The sequence below is a fragment of the Mustela nigripes genome, chromosome 9, assembly GCF_022355385.1.
Source record: "Mustela nigripes isolate SB6536 chromosome 9, MUSNIG.SB6536, whole genome shotgun sequence".
In the NCBI taxonomy this organism is placed as follows: domain Eukaryota; kingdom Metazoa; phylum Chordata; class Mammalia; order Carnivora; family Mustelidae; genus Mustela; species Mustela nigripes.
The window spans coordinates 59,391,332-59,413,747 of NC_081565.1; the positions used below are offsets into that span (position 1 = coordinate 59,391,332).

The window sequence follows — 22,416 nt, forward strand, 5'->3', positions numbered from 1 at the left end:
TGCACTGTGTGAATGCAGATTCTTTCTCTTGACTCTAAAAAAGAAGTTTATTTTATTTTAGAAAGGGTGGATTTAATGTGTAAAATGAATGCCATTCTTTTACTTGCTACATGTGTTCAGTAGGAAGGATACCAGAAAATGAACATTTTTAATATCCTACAAAATGTTATCGGTCCTAATAGTTACCTAATACTGAATAAGAATATTTGGAATCCTGCAAATTGCTGCCAAATACCTTTTTGGCTTTGGGTCTACAGAGAAGTGAATTTAAAAATAAAATCTCAACTTAGTGGAAAATATTTGGAAGGACACAGACTCACACATAAAATATCCATATGACCAAAGTAATTGTGCCTTTTTAAAAAAGGTTTTGAATGCCTGCAATATGCTAGGTGTTACACAGAATGAAACCTATGACATAAGCCTTAGAAACTTAGAGTATTATGATCTCTAGCAAAGTATTGATCTAAATATAAATAAGCTGGCCATTTTTCATATGTATTTTTAAAATCATTTTGCTGTAAAATGACGTTGTATAGGAAAGTCTTTTTTTTCTATTTTGCATTTTATTTTTTCTATTGTTTATTCATTGTTTATGTATTTACTTCTTAACAAATGGTAATATACCCTAAAATAAAACATGGAGTACCAGGGAAATATTTTTAAATAATGAAATTTTTAAATATTTCTTTATTGGAAGCATTTTAAAATCATATTATTCATTTTGAAGATAATATTGATTATGGACTTTCTTTAGGAAATGCTATCCTATTTATAATAAACCTATATTTTATAATTAATATTTCCTGTGTTATAAAAACTCAGGCAGTTTATTTTTCCAATATTCTCTTTTTGACAGATCATTTTTGTAACATCTCAGAACAGTATGTGTAGAGATGCTCTTTTGTCTAATAACAAGGTTTTCTTATGAAACTGATTCTAAATTTCTCCAGAAAATACATTTGAACATTATTTTGTGATCTGCTTTACTACTTACTGAAGTTCTGTGTGGGCATATGCAAGTATACACACCCCTCCCATGTTGGAATTACTTGGGAATATTTTAGTCACTTTTAATTTTCCAAAGTACTTTGCTAATTTACCAGTTTGAAAGTGATCAATGAAAACTTGATCACTTGAAAGTGATCTATGAAAACTTGCAGTCCCTTTATTCCTGGAAGATGGATGTATCTTCCAAGAAATGACCCAGGCTTTTGGCAGTTGTGGTAACACCTCACTTGGGTTGGAAGGTAGGAGTTACAAGCAGTACCTCCTATTGGCTCAAAGCACTTACAGTGCTTTGATCTTCTCTTTGTGGCACTAGCTTGCTACGGGTACTAAAGTGAAGCCAGCACAGCATGCCATTCTAGTTCCTCTGAAGCAATAATAAAACATAATTTATGTAATTGATATATTGGGAGTTTCTTAGAAGGGAAGTAATAACATCCATATTCCAGAGTTTGGTAACATGAAGTTGGGGAAGAATTGGGCGCAGGGTGGAGAGGAGGAAATGCCAATGACGGTATTGTTTTATCTTCTGTTTTTCTTTCTTTGCCACTTCAATTATATCTGTGTTCATGCTCCTTTTCAAATAAGCCAATTACCTTTCCTGTGTGATCCAATTTGCAGGTACATGATAAGCAGCAGGTTAGAATGAAGAATAAATGATTACTTTTAATGATGATCAGCACATCTGATGTGATAAATTATGATTAATGAGTAAATTAGCAGTGAATGATGTAAATGAATCTGCTTTGAAAACTATTTCTATAAAAAGACGCTGAAGGGTCGGTGTAGTTTCTTTTTTTTTTTGTCAAATACAGTGTCTGTGTTAAATATCCTTGTGAGTATATTACTATTTAGAGGGAATATGAAAAAAGCCAATAAATATTGTGTCATTTGCCTACATCTTTACTGAATGAGCCTGGGAGATTGCATGACTTTTCATCTGCTTCAGCATAAAGGCCTTTATCACTCTTGAGCGAAAACGGATGTGCGGTCTGTGTATTTTGAATGCATAAGTAGGTAGTAAGCAAACTCGGGGGCTTAAAGTGGAAAATGTTGAGTAAATATCTAAATGGTGCTGCTGATAACATGTTTTCATTAAGAATGCATGATTCTAGCATAGGGAATGGTAAAAATGGCTTTACAGATTGTATCTAAGAGTGATTCAAGACCTCTAGCAGCCTTTCTGAAATTTATGTCACTAAACCAGTGGTTACTGTGAGTGTCTTACACCAAAACAGATGGCTGGTCTTACTAAGCTTGTCAATAGTTTAGAGAAGTTTTATGGTCCAGACACGGTGAATGCCGGGGATTGTTTGTTTTGGTCATAATGCCCCATGGCTGTATGTTTAACAACAACAACAAAAAAAGGTACAGTGGTGAGGCCATACAACTTTTACTGCTGTCAAACAAGTGTTTTATGACCAGGTATTAATATATCTTGACATAAGACATGCTAGAAATTTATTTAACTGCTATAAACAGCCTAGTTCATATGTAATCTCCTCTCCACAAGAGTTAAAAAAAAAAAAAACTGGAAAGAATAAGATGAACTTGAGTGTTTTAAAATTGAAAAATTATTTTCTATTGCATTTAAATACTATTCTTGATAATTCTGTTTTGTAAATATTTTTTCTTCATCTTTTTCCTCTTTTTTCATTGGTCTGTAAGTGTTCACCACTGAGCATTTATTTACCTTACATTCTGTTGTGCTAAGGAGAAATGGAAAAGGCAGTGTTGGAGAACTTTTTGAAGAGGATTCTTTTTTGAGAAAGTAGATTTTCCAGCTTTCTCCTCAGTAGCAGTCACTTTCAACTCTACCTTTGTCTCTCCTGTTTAGCACAAAAGGATAAAAATTTAGCCAATGATAAAGTAATAATTTTCAGCTTTATCAGTAGTCTGGTAATTGGATACTCTGATGTATATTTTTCCCTTGAATTTATGTGTTATTTTAAAAATTTATAAAGTGTCTTAAAAATATAATTTTTGATCCAACAGTTTTACATAAAGAATGTATCATATGCATTGAAATTTTACATGTAAGAATGAATCACATATAGGGATTACATATATGTGCAAGGATGTAATTATAAGAATAATAATTGAAATATTTTTTATAGGAGGGTGGCTCAGTCATTAGGTATCTGCTTTTGGCTCAGGTCATGATCCCAGAGTCCTGGGGTTGAGCCCCGCATCGGGCTTCCCAGCTCAGCGGAAAGCCTTTTTCTCCCTCTCCCACTTCCACTGCTTGTGTTCCCTCTCTTGCTATCTTTCTCTATGTCTGTTAAATAAATAAAAAGAAATTTATAATACTGAAAAATTAAGAACAACCTAAATATTTAATAGTAAATTAAAACATGATCTAGATGTTTTCTAATGTAAAAAATATATTCAATTAAATACTGATTGACAAAAGGATATGTAAAATATATTTTAAGCAAAATGTAGACTATAAAATAATAGTATAGTATAATCTCTCTTATGTAAAAATTATTAAATATTAAATGGTCATAGAGTAATTTTAAAACCTATTCATCAAGGTGATAACCATTAAGATGTTTTAAAATTTCTTTTTAATTTATTTATATTTTCTAATATATGTATAATGAATATACTATTATGTATAATGTTTAAGGTCGTTTTACTTAAAAATGAAATGCACACAAAGAGGCAGAGAGAAGGATAACAATGTGATCAGAATGAGGTGGAGTGAATTCATAAAAGAGCTTGAGATTCATAGCATTGTTATAGTTCATCTGAATTCAGTCCTAAGGCAGACACATGACTGTGTGATTTGGTTATTCTACATTTTGCCAACGTAGGACCTGATTGGTTCTGTCAGTCTCCCACCATGTCATATCGGTGTTTTACAGTGTCAGTGTGTATTACAGAAAGTTTGCATTCTGCAACTAATTGATGTTATAAACAAGCAATTCAAATAGAAGCACAATAATCGTGTTTACAATATTATTATCCATATGAAATACTCAAAAGTGTATAGCCAAGGGTTAGGGGGGTGTAGTACTTCAGTTAATGTGAAGGGAGAGAAATACATGAGCATAAAATAGCTATAATAAAATATGGACTGTTTTAACTCATGCATGAGATGCAAAAAGATATAAGAGATACAATAAGAGATTAAAAAAAAAGAGTAGATTTCATCTACATGGGAGGCTCAAAGAAGGCTTTAAGGTATTTAATAGAGTTGGAAATGGAAAGCTTCTATAAATTCCAAAAATAGGGGAGAAATCATTTTGTGCAGGAAATAGCATATACTAGGATACTGAGGCAGGGGATTTTAGGTGCTTGATGAGCAAAGGTAAAAACATATTTGGGAAAAATAGGTTAGCAGCAGCTTGGAAAGGTCTTAAGGGCCAAACAAAATTTCTGGGCTTATTTGACAGTTGCAAACTATTAAAACTCAACTTATGTTTATATTTCTTTTGAGTGGAGAAGAGCTTTAATCATAGATGCATTTTAAAAAACCCCAAAGAAGAAAATGGGAAGGGAAAAGAAGGGTCATCGATAATGTGTAATATTGATTGTAGCAATATATACCCGAAGTGAGGATGACCATATGGGAGAGTTCAAATACTATGATATTGTTAAGTGATCCTCAAACTTGGCTGGACACTGGAGTCCTCTGGAAATGAATTACCCATCCCTACCCACTGATTTTCTATTTGAATTGGTCTGAAGTGGAGTCTCTGCACCTATAGCCTTTGTCATTGTTGTTGTTTAAGGCTCCCAAGGGATTCTAAAGTCCATCATCACAGGAGAATCATAGTTGTTGTTATTGGATATGAGAAAAAGAGAAGTGGGACGTAGTAGAAGCAGAATCTATAGGACTGAATAATTGTGTGGTAGCAGGTGGAGGAGAAGAAGACAAAGAAGAGGTCGGGGCTGCAAGGTTGGGTGCTTGGAAGGATGGAAGTGCCACAAATAGAAGTGGAAACAGTAAGAGGAGGAGGATTGGGAAGGCAGATGGCATGGTGTGTTTCCACAGTAATGATTTTGGAATGCTGCTAGGCAATCTTTCAAGCAGTGAGAAATGAGGATTTGACATTGAGGATAAGTTCAAATGGGAGATGTCATTCCATAAAATCAAATTTCTTCTTCTTATCCTCCTTCCCTTTTTCCTTCCCCATCCTTTTCTTTCTCCTTTCTGTCAATGTATATATCAATTCTTTGTCAACTTGAATATCGGTAATTATACAGAGGCACAGACATCTGTCTACCCAAAGGAGGACTGCTTTCGAGTCATTTTCAAAGAATGGAGAGTTAAGGCTCAATACAATTAATGATGTAGACATACCTACAATATGTCATTGAAATGCTTTGGAAAGGAAAAGGGGAAATTGATATCAAGAACATCTGTGGGGTATTTGTCTTTATCTACTATGAACAAATTTAATGCATTCTCTGAATAACACAGAAGTGTTCTAGCATACTAACCCTGGAACTTATATGACCTGTTTATGTATTTTGTGTCATCAGTTTTGTCTGTTGACCAGGCATCATAGTTCATTTATCCCTGATTCAAATTGGCTCCTGGAAATTAGAAGAATAATTTCAGTATGGCCTCTGACTGAGTTTTTTCACTTAATAAGGGAAAAGTAATTGCTGTAATCCAGCACAAAGTGCTTGCCAAACCCTCAAGAAAACAGTCAGTATATATTTAATAGTTAACCAAAACAGTTTGAAAATATACCATAAATTGAGTTATACCATTTTGTCTATGCAGTGTCATTATAACTTCCTATTTTCTATTTTGACACAATAGGAATATTGGGGCTTCACAATTAGATCAAAAGTCCATGACTCACTCATAACCTCAGAGAGCCTTCCTTCCTTTCTTTTTCCCTTTTCTCTCTCTTTCCTTCTTTCTTTCCAAATCTTTACAATACTGTAAATTTTTCTATAATTCTATAAAATAAGAGTAATGCTATTATCTTGCAGGACTATGGAAAACATTGCACATGAGATACATAGAACATTTAATCCACTGTGTGGTATTCACTAAAGATTAGGTATTTCTTTATCCCATTTTGAAGTATAGTGCTTCTTAAGTCAAATTTTAAGGCTATAAGATTGGACCACAGCATCCTTCGTGACTCAGAAGAAGTCTCTTTGTCATTGAAGGTCTATGCTGGCCATGGATATCAGACATGACCCTGTTCAGATCCCACGTGATCAGATAGATATCCTCACTGGCCCCAGTTTATGTAGAACATCTGCCATAGAAACCACTCCAGCCTGGTGTGCGTGCCACACTTCTGCCTCCCATACAGTCATGCGTCATCTTTAAGACCTCCCTCTTTTCTTTTCATGAGCCACTTTGGTTTTGCTGGTATCTCAGGCATTCTTTCCTCCCTCCACTCCTGCCCAGTAGAGATCAAATGAATCACAACAGAATTCATCATCCACTAAACTCTAGCCATTCTTTGTGTTTGGGGCAGTGGTAATGAGTGTGCCGTGGCAGGAAGGGACTGTAAAACCCCAATAGCTTGTATACCTTCAGACCTGGCCATTATCCTTAAAACAACCCCTGACTCCTACTATGCTCTTTATTTCCTGAGCTTCCCTTCCTGATACTTCGAGAGAAAGAAAAAATGGGAATGGTTTCAGTTGACAGTCTCATAAATTCTACAGATATCTTTTTGGGAGGAAGCAGATTCTTAAGGACAGAAATACCTACATATTCCTATGGAACATTCCCTCATCCTCTCCCTTAGTATCATTAAACAGCATCATTAACCTTCCCCTTTCAAGATTTTAAGTACATTATTATGACAAATACCCCTTTAAAAACAGAACTCTCTATTTAAGGAAATGTTAATCAGCTGAAAGAAACAAAGCCAATTAGTTACATGCTGTTAGTTTTGTTCCTCATTCGTCATATTTCCTTGATGTCTACAGAAGTGGCTTATTCATTAGAATTAAATTAGACAAATGGCATTCTCATTTCTTCCTTTCACTTTTGTAGTGTGCAGTCATTTTTGTGATTTGGTTTTAAGTGATTCTCTGTTGGCCAATCAAGTTACTGCAAATCTGAGTTGTCTTCTTAACCTTTAAGAATTTCTCATAAATTCGTTTCATGTATGGATGTTACTAGTAGACTTCAAGGGTTCTCCCCCATTAATGTCTAGCTCTACCTAATATAGTGTACTAAGGGGAGAATTTGTCCTTGATGGAGCACTTTGTTAAGGATGGCCAAAGGCAGCTTGCTGGTCTAGGTAGGATCTATCCCCTTAATTCAATAACAATAACTGTTCATTGGGCTTATCTCCTTGTCTCAGAGAGTCTAGCAACTTGAAACCTGATAGGGCATCAAAGTATTACGATCATTAGATGCAAAGGTACTGTGCATTTGTTATATTTAAAGAAACAAACTAACCCCGAAGAAAAATCAATGAGCGGTTGTGACTCCTCTTGTGCCGTGTAGGGAAGAATAATCCACCAGATTCCCAGAGCTAGCGTCTGGATCCTGAAAATGCGGTCTTTGAAAACAGCAAGTGAGCATGGCAGACATGTTCTGGAATATCAGTCATGCCTCTGTTCTGACTCATACACATGTTTAGCTTTTCTGTTTCCATTTAGAAAATAGACTTTCTAGGTCTAACAGTAATTTGACCTCTACAGTATCCAGCATTAGTTTAATGAAAGGTCGTACTACTCACTTGTCAAAACCAGCTTGAGCAGAAATGCATTTGCAAAGCACAGGGTGGGAAGCTTTAGGTGGATAGTGATGGCAGTCAGCTATAAAAAGGACTCATGCCTCCGAACTGGGTTTGATGTGTTTCTCTCCATCTTTAAGCTCTTGATATTTATTTATTTGTCTATTTATTTATTTATTTATTTATTTATTTATGTGTTTGTGTGTTTTTGTTAAACCAACTGCAATATTTGGTATATCTCATGGGATAAACACGGGGATTTTGGTTACTCAGACCTGAGGCAGTCATATTGCATGGCTTTTTAGTAGAAATCTTTGTTTTACGCTTTTATGTGAATTCTCTTCTCTTCCTATCTTCAAAGCCTCTCTTAAATTTGGGTAATATCCATGACAAAAGAAGGCAGAGGATTCATTTCATTCTTTTAGTAGCTGAGATGGTAGAGAGGAGGAAGTGGTGCTATGTATTATTATACCCCTCTGAGAATAAACATTTTTACTTGCCTCAAGCGTTTGTTGGAGTTATTAAGTTTGGTCTTCTCTCTTTCTCATTTCTTTTCTTTGGCTGGCTGCCTTGCATTGACAGCATCAGTCTTAGAGTTTGACCAGCCAAGATGATTATTTATGCAATAGTCTCGCTCACTGAAGGGATTTTAGTAAATTATCTAGAAACTAAACTTTGTATCATAGAGTGATGGCATTTATCCTTTTCTGGTTTAGATTTTGTGAGTACATGTAGAAAAAATTGATATCAAATCCCATAAAAAATCATGACTCTCTTGTCTGTGAAGGCTAATATCTTTTGTATTAAAAAAAAGTGCATGTGTGTACATGCACTTGATATACCTTTTTTTTTTTAAATGTACTATGATCAATTCCATTTCTTGCTTACAAATAATACATTTAAGGACCCTGTTCAGTACTTTTTTTTTTAGAAGAATACTGAGTCACTAAAGTGGTATTTAGTAGGACTTAAGAAAACAGTCCCATATCTGAAGCAGATTCTAACTGGTTATTTTAGTAAATTTTCCACAATTCAATAGGTTAAGTTCATTACTTGACCTCATCTCTAAAAATGAAATCTTTATAATAGCATCCAGTGGTCATAACACTAGCAGATTTGAATATTTGTGGATATTAGCAGAAGGATTTTAGGTAGGATCAGAAAAGCCAGAAATACATTTGAATAAGGGAATGGTAGTCACCTCACCTCATATTCACTGAGAATATGGGGAATCTGACTTCTGTGTTTTATATGTTTTATATTAAGAAGTCAGATGTCCTGTTTAATAGTATTCTGACTACTTAGTGTCCCCACTCATCAGGATTTAGGAAACACTTTTTCTAGTAGTCATTGCCTCCTGATTGTAGATTGTCAGAACCTCCCAAGTTCCCTTTTTTTTTTTTTTTTTGTGATGAGAAGTACGATACCATCCCTTAAACAAACAAATAAAGCAAACCTGGTGCAAGAAGAATATCCTATATTCTAGATTTATTTAATTTCTGGTTAGTACATAGTCATTTTATACCATAGCCCTTTAACCTCATTCACACATTCTTGCAAGAAATTTCCAAACAGAACTTAAAGGAGAAAACAGGTTGTTAAAATTCATTTTCATTCAGAGTTAACAATTTTTAAGCTATGTACTTTGAAGAGGAAGGTTCCAAAAATGACAGTATTGTAACATTTAACAAGCAATGCAATACATTTTACTTTTCCAGGGAAATTCTCTAGGAATTTTAATTGCATGATTTTAATTTCTATATTAGATGTTGACAAGTGTGTGGTTATTATCAATTTGCATTGTTTGCAACAGCAGAATGAAAAGCATAAACACTTCTTATATCATTTTTGTTTGTTTGTTTCCAGAAAAGTGATATCAGTGTACAGTGTTTTTTATTCTTCTCACTGTTAGTCATTTCAGATCATGTTAAGTACTTCCAGCAGTTCTGGTAATCATTTAGTTTGTACTGCTACCCAGAGATGTTGCAGGATGTGATATCGAGCAGGGCTGTGGGAGCCTGCTTTCTTTCCTAGTATTCCTGAACAGGCAGGGAGGGACCTGTGTTCCCACTAGTTCTACTATCACCAAGTGGAATTTGCTGATGAGGTGGGGGCTCATTTTCCAGCAAGAACATTGCAAAGATGCCTCTCCCCACCCTTGTTTCTCTCATCGTGGAGATAATACACTAAGCTAGAAAAATTTAAACTGGAAAGCATCTCTGAAAATAATTTTACATTTCATATTTTTACAGTTAAGAAATAGGAAAGCTAGGGAATACCTGGCTGGCTCAATTGGTTGAGTATCCTACTCTTGGTTTCAGTTCAGGTCATGGTCTTAGAGTCATGAGATTGAGCCCAGTGCCAGACTCTGTGCTCAACATGGAGACTGCTTGAGATTCTCTCTCTCTCCCTCTCCTTCTACTCCTACCCACCCATGTGCTCTCTCTCCACATGAGCTTACTCTCTCCCTCTCTCAAATAAATTATTTAATTAAATATTTAAAAAAGAGAGAAACAGAAACAGGAAAGTGAGATATTTTATGTCAGCAGAAGCATCATGTGGGAAACATGAAAACAAGGCAGAGAAAATATGATAATGAGCAAAGAGTGATGAACTTCTTCTTTCTTAAAATATAAGGATTATTTTCAAAATAAATTATAGCTACTGTTGTTTAAAACCATTTTTCAATAGCATTTAAATGAAAAACAGTAGGGGTGGAAATTTCTAATAGGGATAAAAAAAATGGAATGAAAAAGTAAGATGCTTTTGAATTAAAAAAAATTAATCGCAACATAACTGCAAAAACTCAAGGGTATGAGAAAAATGTAAAGAAGTAGGAAAAATTATGAATATACGTCTGCCAAACCACCATTGGTGTTTTTGCACATTTTGTTCCATCCTTTTGGGGGCTACATTTTTCTTTATTATCTGATACCCCTCATTTAAATGTGTGTATGATACTTTTGTGGCTTATTATTGAATTGCAAGTATTTCTCATGTCATATTCTAAAACTTTTATCCATATAACATTGGCTATATTTGTATGATGTTCTATCATCATGTCATAGTTCATTTTACTGTCAATTCCAGTTTTATTTCATATTTAGGGTACATATAGTCTTTGCTAAATAAATGGCGTAATAGATATCTTTGTGCATAAGTACCTATCTTCATTTTATTTAATTCTCATATAATAGATTTCTAGATCTGGAAATGCAAGCTGGATGATAAGTAGGTTTTAAAGAGAGAGGGTGAATGTTAGGAATATTTTAAGGAAGTAGAGAACATTTAAAAACTCTTTAACTTCTAACCTTTCATCTTTAGGAATCTTAAAGTCTACTTATTTTTTTAACAGGAATTCCTTTTCTTCTTCCACCCTCCCTAACACGCTCCCCTCTCTACCCCCTCCACCCCCCTGCCTCAGACTTTGGAGGCTTCTTGACTCATCTTCTATGCAAATTAGGAACTTAAGTTTCAATTAAGGCAGAGCACAATATTTAGGTTAAGGAGTCACTTTGCTAGTTTTCCTTATTTCTGTTTCTTGCCAAACCTTATAATTCAGGGCTGTATTTCTTGTCTCTTTTAAAATTTTCTAGAATTTCTCTTAAATGTCACTAATTCTAATGGCTTAGCAGTGGCAGTGCTGCTTTCTGGCAGTGCCCTGATAATGGCATCAAAGCAAAGAGCTAAAATTTTACTCACTTTGATTGATGAGCTCATTTTGTTACAGAGGACAAATTGGATTTTTTTTATATTGGTAATAAAAATTAATGTGTGATGTTGCTTTTCGGATGTTATTGGATCTCTGCCTTAATACAGATTTCAGCAATAAAAACACTAGCAGATATCTTGACCAGAAAGTTACCTCCCTCCCCTTTAAACTACCCTTAAAACTAAAAGGTGCTTTTCTAATTTTGTGATCTTGGTGTGTGCATATATATATGTATGTATTGGTCTCAGTGGGGTTGAGGGCTATGGGAAAAGTGATGGCAGTGGGGTAATACTCTGTCTTTCAATTTTCCATCTAATTTTGATATTTATTTCTTTTTATTTCAGCACCTCCAAGGTTTACAAGAACTCCTGTTGACCAGACAGGGGTCTCTGGTGGAGTTGCCTCTTTCATTTGCCAAGCTACAGGAGACCCAAGACCTAAAATTGTCTGGAATAAAAAAGGAAAGAAAGTCAGCAATCAGAGATTTGAGGTATTAGGTCCATTGTTCTGTTTCTCTGGGGGAGAAGTGTATCTGCTCTATCTTTGGTTTGTATATCACTTGCTTATTTTACTGTGATATGAAGTGTGATAATCACTGAGACATGGCCTTCTTTTTGTTGCTTGTGTTGGGAAACTTAGTTCTAAATGGCTTTTTAAAAAGGAATTTGTGGGTTCAGGTGACTAACTTTGTATTAGATGGTACCAGGCTCAGGGTTCTTGGGATGCGTCTATTAGCCTCATCCTCAGACTGTTTCCCTGTAAGATTTCAGTATGTGAGTCTCACATCCTCCCACAATGGAGGCTAGAAGGGGAGTGTAAGCTCCCTATGCTCCCAGGTCTCACTGAGTTACTTACTTGTCCCTGGACTAGTGTATATGGACAACTGGATGGTACAGACCAACTAATTTAGGTTAATCAGACTCTACCTCTGTTCTGGGAAGGAAGTTAGCTCCATCCAATCCGATGGCCTGGAGTGGGGAAGCAGTGTTTTCCCATATCGGATTCAGGTTCCTGTTACAGGGAAGAAGGGGAATGGGTACTGGGCAGCAAATGAAGTTGTCCACTGAATCTCACAGCTGTGTTTTACAAGTACCATGAACTAAAATGGGACATTAACTCAAATGTTGGCCTAAGCATGGCTCTGAAAGAACATACCCAGGATGAAATGGCATTTAAACCTTTGAACAAATTACTCAAGAAAGCTCAGTGACTTGAAGATGATGAAGCATAATTCAGATATTATTTTGAATGTTTTTAGGGAGACTAAGGGTTCAGAAATTTGCTCGTTTTGGAGGAGAAAAATAGATAATGATATGCAGAGAAAAGTTGGAAGCAGCACACAATAACATGCCTGAATTTAAGACCTGACGAAAACAGCTTATTCTTAAAGGATAGAAAGACCTCTAAACTTCCCCAAAGTGTAAAACTCACTTTCTCTTAACTGAGTTTCTGACATACTTCATAGCCTAGTTTGTAGTTTGGCAAATAAAGGCAATTTCTGGTCAAAAGAAATACAAGTACAAAATTTAGAACATTTTTGATTTTACCCATTTTTACCAGTTTTCACAGAGCAAAAAAAGTCCAACTCCCTTTTTAAAGGGTATAATTAATTACACTGGTAGAAATTTAAATGTAGACTTTAATTTACAAATGATAAATTTAAAATTATGTTTGTTTGACATCAAATACTTACAGTGATTAAACATTAAAAAAAACCTTAATCACTGAGAAGTATTTCCTCTATCATGTAGAAAATGATGTGTGTGTGATCTGTAGTATACATCTCTTTTAGTTTAAATGAATTTGAATTTTATTAATCAAAGAGGATTTTGACATCATACTTGCTGGTGACAGTATAACAAAGATTAAATTATAATAGCAAATGTTTCAAAGCATGAGCTCTACTCATTGCATAAGTCTGAATGAGAATCATATAAACACAGCCAAGGAAAATTAGTTATTTTTACATGAAGCGTGTATATCAAATAGTTTTGAGTCTTGGGTTGATAATCTTTAAAATCTGTAATAGTATGTATGTATTTTTGTTTTGCTAGTTTATAAAGCCTATGAGAGCCCTAAGTGAGAATGATTTTGTTTGTTCTATCTCCAGTGGCAATTATAATGTCTGCTTAGAGTAAATAGGGCACAATCAATACCGGGTATTAAATAAGATTTTCAATTGGAAATCACAACATTGGCATGTATTGTGTAGCATAGTGTTTGTTGAAAAAGGATAGGTCTACACTAGGAAATAGTTCAGAAATATAAACCTATAGTGACACATAATAGTCTGTTGTTAAGGGAGTAGGTTCTAAGCCTTCTCATCGCAGGAAGAACTTTTTTTTCCTTTTCTTTTTTTTATATCTATATGAGATGATGGATGTTAATTAAACCTACTGTAATAGTCATTTCAAAATACATGTAAATCAGACCATCACATTATATGTCTTAAACTTTTTACAGTGATGTTTGCCAATAATTTCTTAATAAAACTGGAAAAAATCAAAATTTAAGATGGCATTAAGGATATTTAAACCTTTCTCTACATTAAGCCATGAGATGTATTATATGTAATATATGTAATACATTTTATATATGTATTTATATTTAGAAATATATGTTTATTTATATGTGTTTATAAATATATATAAATGTTGTCAACTAATTCAAGTACTACTTCAAAAAATGATAATGGTGATGATGATGAGATTAATAAATATGGGGATGAAACTGTGGTGTCCTCTCCCAGTCTTTTCTAAAACTAGGCTGTGTTCTTTCAGCTGGCCACTGAGGTGCTGTGCTTTCTGGTTTATAAACATAAAAATGTTTAAAGTTTATAAATTAAATGTTTACAAAAATATAGAAATGTATATATATGTTCAATTATGGCATACTTGTCAAAGATTCTAGTTAACTATGAAAGTTTTTTTCACAACATGCATGGTGGATTCTTTCTAAAATATGTGCTTGATAGAAATGAAAATAAATTGTGGCATATTGGGAAGTGGGACATTTTGGATATCTCTGAATTGAAAACAGAACACAGAAAGGACCTGAAGTAGGTATATTTTTAAAATATTTGATCTTTCTTCTGTATGTTGACATAAGCACATTTACACACAAAATTGGGGATTAAACACCTCAATAAATGTATTTACAAAGCATTCTCAATTCATAATTTAGGCACATGGAACTATTTATTAGTCACAGGGAAATGAAAAAAAAAACCCTCACCCAAACTGGAAAGCACAGCCCCTCAGTGGGCAGCTGGAAGGACACAGCGTAGTTACAGAAAAGACAAGCAGAAAACTCCACAGTTTTGTCCCCATATTTATGAATCTCCTCATCATCATCATTATCATTTTTTTGAAGTAGTACTTGAATTAGCTGACAAATATCTGGGATTGCTAAACTGCTTCAGAGTGTAGTCCATAAAGATAGTGAATTCAGTCTTATTCTTTAGAACATTAATTTTCTGCCCGGTGAAGCAAGCCTCCATTTTACAGCAAAAATGCCCTAAAAATGCAGAAAACGCTAAGCTAGAACAAATACTGGAATGATTTATAGCAAAATTAATGCATGCCATCAGTCTCTTGGGTTGTGGAAACCATCTCATTGGCTGCCTAAATATTAGATTTATGCAGTTTCTCTTCATGGTTTGCTTCTCCGTACTTTTCAGCATGAAATACTTTAAGCCAGAAGAGCTGTCTGTGGTGGTATACATTATATCTCCACCTTACAGTCCAATTATTGAGTAGGTCCACATAAGCATACATGCTGTGAGAGACAGAAGATAACCTTTGAGAAGGTTATCTCTCATAGCAACAAGTCTCTTGCAAAATTAACAGGAACAAATTGTCCTACATATACATACTAGAATATTTTCACGAGTATACCATGAATGTTTTTCAGTAGACTTTGCATCTGTAGCTACATGCCTTTCCCTTTGTTCAGGAGATTAGTTAAATTAGACCAGTTTTTCCATTTTACTACTATGTATCAAAATTCAGTCTGAAAATGCTGCCGTTTTTAGTCTGAGCCAAAAGACTGGTTCACCACTGTATTAAGGTTTAGCTGAGAGGAAGACAATTGTAACAACACCTGTGACAGCTATTGTTTCCTCTAATAGGTAATAGAGTTTGATGATGGATCTGGATCAGTTCTCAGAATACAACCCTTACGGACTCCACGGGATGAGGCCATTTATGAATGTGTGGCCTCAAATAACGTGGGAGAAATAAGTGTATCCACCAGACTCACAGTTTTGCGTGGTAAGTACTCAAGTACAAGGTTGTTCCTTGTGTTATTGTTGAAATTCTGTATCCCTGGTGTTCTTTTGAGGGACCACTAAAGTGCCTAGAGTTTTTATGACACTTAAATGGGTAATGAATTTAAATGCAATGTTTATAAGGGTGAAACATTTAGACAGGGAGTGCATGCCTCTTCTCATGATTCTTGAAGAATGCTATCCAGGGAAAAAAAAAAAAAGAGAAATACTGATTTCCAATGCAAAATACCATTATGATTTTTGGTAGAGTACCTAGAAAGGAAATAGGACATGCTGTCTTTTCAAGTTAGCATTGCTTCTGTATGGATTCTTTGTACCAAGGTTGGCCAGTACTTTTTACAGATTACCACAACTGACACTGATGTTTGCAAAATTAAGGGAACATTTTCTGCCTAAAGATTAGTTCCTCATAAATGGAGCTATTGAGAAAAACAAAGGTACCTTATGTCTTTATGTCAAAAAATATATTTTTATTTCAGTCTTTTATATTTCTTGAACATCTGTTAATGCAAAGTGAGTGGAAACAGTGTGCCCCCTGCTGTGTTTCCTGCTATGTGGCTTATGCAGTTTGACCAAAGTACGAGATGACTTGCCAAATCTCTAGTACAGTGGGTCTACTTTCTAGAATTTCTTTAGAACATTAGTACTAGAGAATGTTGTGCATCTCTGCATCAACGTTTTGTGAAGAGATAAGAATATTGCCTGAATTGGCTTCCCTAGTAGTTGACATCTCCTAACACTCTTGTGCCTTTATGTCTTTCTCTCTCTCACATACTTTCATTTGTTTGTTCATTGTGTTTTGCTTTGAACTTCATTTTGCTGGATTCCACCACTTATGAGAATAGGCTTTTATAAGATGAAGGGCAGTGGAAGGAAAAAAGGGATCAAAATTGCATTACTGAGTGCCTGGGTGACTCAGTGATTTAAGCCTCTGCCTTCTGCTCAGGTCATGATCTCAGGGTCCTGGGATCGAGTCCTACATTGGGCTCTGCTCGGCGGGGAGCCTGGTTCCCCCTTTTTCTTTCTGCCTGCCTCTCTGCCTACTTGTGATCTCTGTCTGTTGAATAAATAAATAAATTCTTTAAAACAAAATAAAACAAAACAAAATTGCATAACCATAGAGGAATATAACGTGGATTAAGAACATTTGTTCTCCACTCCATTTTTTCCCATTGTGGTATGTATTTACTTTGTATGTTTTATAAAATCAAAACATTCCCTTCTGGATCTTTGACTACCAAATCAATTCATTAATCTAAGAAACCTAGGAAGTGAGATTATTTACTTATACATCTTATAATAAGTCTCAAATGTTATAAATATCTTACTAAGTCTCAGGAGAAATACTGACCATCTATACTAGATATAGATCTTTTAAATGCATGTAACAGAATGATGCTTAAAAACAAGTAAGTCAGCTTTGAGCTACAATTCCGTCCATTCTGAGAAGTTGTTTACACACAAACTTCTCATTCTCCTATAAACTCATGGAGATGTTGATAAAATATCTGAAAATAAAACTAAATGCTTGATTAGGCTTGCAAATAAGAAAGAAGTTTTCTGGTGCTAAAAACAAAGAATCTCCAGAGAACAGATAATTTATAATCTCATAACCCAAGATAATAACCAAAAGGACTATATGTTTTAACTGCCAGAGTTTTAGCTCTGCAGTAGCATATAGGCCTATATAAAACAAAATGAAGGTAAGAAGCTAGACCAGCTTTCTGAAGAAAGGTGAGAATTCTAGCTCCACTTTTATGGTGTAATAGAACTAGAAGCAGGCATAAAAAACAGCCAGATACAGTGATTCTCACGAAGTGTGGAAGAGGCAGCCTTGTAAGTACTCACCCCACAGAGATGTCCCCACAATTCAGCATATACAACCCCAGATAAGGCCATTCATACCCAGATGGGCTCATAACTACTAATTCTAAAGCATGAAAGCTAGCTCTCACTCATGAAGAACAGGAAACCCAATCAAGGAGAGTAGAAATCATAGTTTGTGAACTACAAATAATTGTGTCTGCCTTTGATCCTGGTCATGCTCCCAGGGTCCTTGGGTAGATAGCCCTGAGCTGGGCTCCCTGCTCAGAGGGGAGCTTGCTTCTCCTTCTTCCTCTGCTGTGCTCGCATGCGCGCGCTCTCTCTCTCTCTCTGCCAAATAAATGAATAAAATCTTCAAAAAAAAAAAAATACAGGTTTGTAAAGGTAACAAAGAGTAAAATCTCTCAGGTAAGAATAAGATATTGGGGGGGTAAAAAGAGCAGATGGGAGTTAGAAGTCAGATTTTAAAACTGGGAAGCTTCTTAGTGACTATGTTTATTAAGACTCTAACACGTACTTCAAGATATATGTACATATATGAGTATACACATATGTGTTCACATAAACTTAACAGGTCTGAAATTGTAGAGAAATTTTTTCAGGTGTTCACACCTGAGACAAACTCAGACTCATTTGTTGATTTTCTTTTAAAATTTTAATCTTCATTTCTTTACCTAGTTTAGAACTAATGCTGTTATGTAGGAAGTGTAACAACAAAGGTATAATAAAGTAAAATCTACCAAAAACGTTTTTTTTTCTTTACTTTCTGATTTCCTTGAATTTTCCCCTTGAAAGGAAACAGTAACAGTCATTTGGCTTGATTTAATCTTTATGCAATGATGAAGAGATTAGCAAAAACTTGCGAGGAAAATATCATTTTACTTGGGCTTTCACATAGATTTATGTTTTCCTTCCTCCCAGCTGATTAGGGAGAACCATCTCATCTACTTTTATTCAACAAGCTCCCCGATAAAACAAATACATGTGAGCATTTTAAAATGATCTTGGTTTTCTGTGTGAATAGCTGTCATGTATAAGTACCTTATATGAAAATTTATGATTCTAGTAAAGATAATTAAACCTTTTGTTTTAAAGATTATGTTTAGCAATTTTGGAAATGTTTCATGAGAAAAACCCAAAGGTATTTTAGGTAATGGAAAAGTAGTCTAAACATAACTTAGAATACTTTTCATATATCCCTATGGAATGAAATAAATGGGTTGGGAATTATCATTTTTCCCTAGGGTTACCTCGTAGTCTTAAATTTCTAAATAACTAAGTATAATTCTATTAATAATAGTCTGGCAAAATATTCCAATATAAAATCACATTCATAGAATATGAACATAGTGTACAGATAATTAAAATGAATGTGAAGAGTTTCATACTACACTTGTTGAGCTTTGTGCCCGTTTTTGAGTTCACTTGCACTTGCAGATCACCTTGGCAGATACTCAAGCTCTGTGCTCTGCAGTTGGCTGATAGTGATGTACACTTTCAGTTAGTGGCCTTCGTCAGATGCCCATTTTGTCCACACGGGTCATTTATTTTTTTCCCTACTTTGCTGACAATGCCAAAAATGTGCCAACTGTCATGATGGGTTTTGTCTAAGTGGCCTGGATGGATATCACTAATTTATTTCACAGAGGCTACTAGAGAACCTAATTAATTGGAGATTTAAACATCTGAACTGTGTGGCTCATGCAGAAGACAGTGAAATAATACTCTGACCACCCATGTGCATTAAAGGGAGTATTTCAGGGGAAACTTTCCCTCTGTAGCTCGCTTCAAATTACTCTTGCTCTGAAAAACTGTTTTCATAAGGAAGGATAACTACAAACTCAGGCTGAACATGCCCTGGAATGAGATATTTAGGCAATTACCACTCATACCCTGTGCACTGTAGTTCACAGAAGAAGCAGTATGAGAATGGGGAGCTGAATGCTGTATGTATGGCCCCTTGGTCATATTTTAATTTTTTAGGCTGCCCTGCCTTTGGAAACAGAGGCAAAAGCAGCTCCCCTATTCTGCAGTACTTGAGGATGCTGATGTGTGTGTCTGTCATGCACATGTTTTTCCCTCTTGGTCAGAATTTAAGTGAAGGCTTCGGATGTCATCGAGAGGTTATTAAGGGCGGAGACTTGCCTGATTGTAGAATTGGAAGGTTTTTAGACTAAAAATGAGGTTTTCAAGGCCACAAGTAGGACCAGATAGGGTGTTCCAAGAAGAGGCTCATTATCTCGATGGATTTAGTTCTTTCTGAATCTTTGGTTCACCAGTCATAATTTCTTACCAGTGTTTGTCAGGGGAAGTCTTGTAGTATAAATGTATATAATGATAACCGGGGCTGAAAAGGTTTTCTCAGTTACATGTACCAGCCACTGGGCAGGGAAAACTGAGATATTACCAATTTTGCCTCTAATTGTCTGACTATATATCATGTATCTTGAATTTAAATCCTTTTCAAAGAGTATCCAGAAAGTGCATGTATTACTGTCATCTAAAACAGCATGTAACACATTATTTTTTAAAGCTTAGTGGACTATTCTTGGAGACGTTCCCATTCCCAAATAGCACTGCCCTCAAAACTACTACCAGCACCAGCACAACAAAACAGGGTGTAATACATAACACTGTTGCTCTCGCCTACTGACAGGAAACTAGCTTTTTCATAGAACACACATAAAGTAAAATCATTGCCTAAAAAGATAACTAAATATGAGACAATTTAATTACCTAGTTTTGCAGATGTATCTTATGAAATGGTACTTGTGCTTACTTTACACACACAGATGCATCCTATTTTATGAATGATCACCATCAAGACATAAGACAATATACAAAGTTTCCAAGTCTCAGTCACAGGTAATTTGAGTTCCAACTCTGGCTCTGTCCCAAAATAGCTACAGTGTCTTAAGCAAATGTGTTAACTTCCATATTTCCTCCTCCTCTTCCTTCATCTTTTTCTTTCTCTTCCTCCTTCTCCTCTTTCTTCTTCATCTATTATTATTTTTATTTTTTTATCTTCACATGGTCAGAGAAGGCAAAGGCACTGGACTGGGTTCACTGAGACCTCTTCTCTCTAGCTTCCTTTGATTCAGTGACATGCCTGTTTCAGAAGCCAGTTCTCAAAAGATGGAAAAAATATGCTCACTGAAGGTGACTGTAACTGAGGTAGTAAAACACACAGTGAGCAGTTGGATGAGACAGAGAAAGCATTTCATTGGGAAATGGAGAGAAATGTTTGCATAATATGTCAGTTTCCAAAAAAATTTTTAAGCCATTATAGCAGTTGTTAAAAAAAAAAAAACAACTTTTACAATCTTTCAGGGAGAAGGCAGCCGACTCTCTCCACCATTGTGCAGTACCCTGTGATCAGAATTAGCATGTTCATTACAGTCTCATTTTATTAATGCCTCTTTTTGAAGATGAACACAGTTGTCCCCGCTGTGAAAATGGTACTTTGCTGTTTATGTTATAAAGTGGTCGCGGCTGGGGATCCAGGCTAGGAACATTAAAGAACAAAGCACAGCTGCTTGACTGTCACACAAAAGGATTTTTATGAAAGACTGAGTCAAAAGGAAGGGTGGCCAACACAGAACAAACTTGCTGACAATTATGGTACTGAGTGAAGATTACTTGAAAAGGCTTATAAAATAGTTGAGTAGTTGGAATAAATTGATAACAACATGATATAGCCTTCCTGTGTACTCCATTTGCTTGCTGAAAAGTGGTGGTAGTGGGCAGAGCCACGTAAGTCCACAGAAACTTCGGACTGCTGGTAGTATGATCCTGAGTACTTAAAAATAAGTGTTCTTTACATATTAGTGTTCATCAAGGCAGGAGCCCATGTGCACAGGTCCATGGAAGACTGTTTTAAGGAGAGACATGAAAACTGATAACATTTGGGGAAAAGTGCACTTGTGAGCTGAGGCTTTTTCATGTTTCATTGTACTCAGTCTTTTAAGGACCATTCTGTCCCTAAGAAAGCATGCTGCTTTCTTTGAATTGTTATCACTAGTTTTTCCACACTGGGATTATGTCTTAAAGGGCCCAGAGAGAATGAGTGCACTTGTGAATCATTGCATTTAAGTGAGAACATTTTTTTTTTCTTTTGACTTTGTATCATTTTTAACCGTTTTAAAATGAATATTAAGTCATGTGAGTATTTACTATCGATTGGCTATGAATGGCACTGTGGAAATGTTGATCTGGAAGGGAATTTAGTGTTTACCTAGCCAAGTCTTTTATTTTTGATGTAAGAAACCAAGGTCTAGAGAATTTGAAATGATTTTTTTCCTTGGTCATACAGCTAAGATTTTCTTTGGGTTTCACCCAGTCAGAAATAATCACTGCTGTATTATGCTGTGACAATGTATTCTCACCCTTAGGTTATTTACTTTTGATGTACTTATAAAGGATATTTTCCTGGAAGAACAATGTTCTTTTAGCTGACCAGCCACAGACAAGTATGACATGAAAGAAAACAGTGCTAACGTGCCATGGGTTTGCAAAGTGTGGAAAAGTCCTACCTTGATGGGAGAGAAGAGACCTCTGAACTGAGGCTTAAGGAATGTAGGATTTTATCAGGCAGAATGAGTGTGAGAAAATATTAGGGATAGAGAAAAACTTCCTGAACATAGTGGCATTGATAAGAAATTGCTAAATATTTGGTGATAGATACAAGTGGGTTCTACCACAGAAATGCAATGAATATATATATTTATATATATGATTTATTATATCATAATATACATATGATTTATTATGAGGAGATGGCTTATGCAATTAAGAAGGGTTACCACTCACAAGATCTGCAGGGTGAGTTGGTAAGTTGGAGACCCAGGGCAGCTGATGATATAGTCTGAACGTTGGCAGGCCTGAGATGCAGGAAGAGCCAAGGTTTCAGG

At 35.3% G+C, this 22,416-nt stretch overlaps 1 protein-coding gene across 33 annotated transcripts in view; it reads left to right on the forward strand.

The window, feature by feature from the left end:
* The window catches only part of PTPRD (protein tyrosine phosphatase receptor type D), a 525,037-nt gene that overhangs the window by 204,585 nt on the left and 298,036 nt on the right, over nucleotides 1–22,416 (forward strand). For all 33 annotated transcript variants that reach the window (XM_059411633.1, XM_059411644.1, XM_059411635.1 and 30 more), the window contains exons 3-4: nucleotides 11,739–11,884; nucleotides 15,524–15,665. In XM_059411633.1, coding sequence (XP_059267616.1) covers nucleotides 11,739–11,884; nucleotides 15,524–15,665 — 288 coding nt within the window. The remainder of the gene's footprint in view (nucleotides 1–11,738; nucleotides 11,885–15,523; nucleotides 15,666–22,416) is intronic.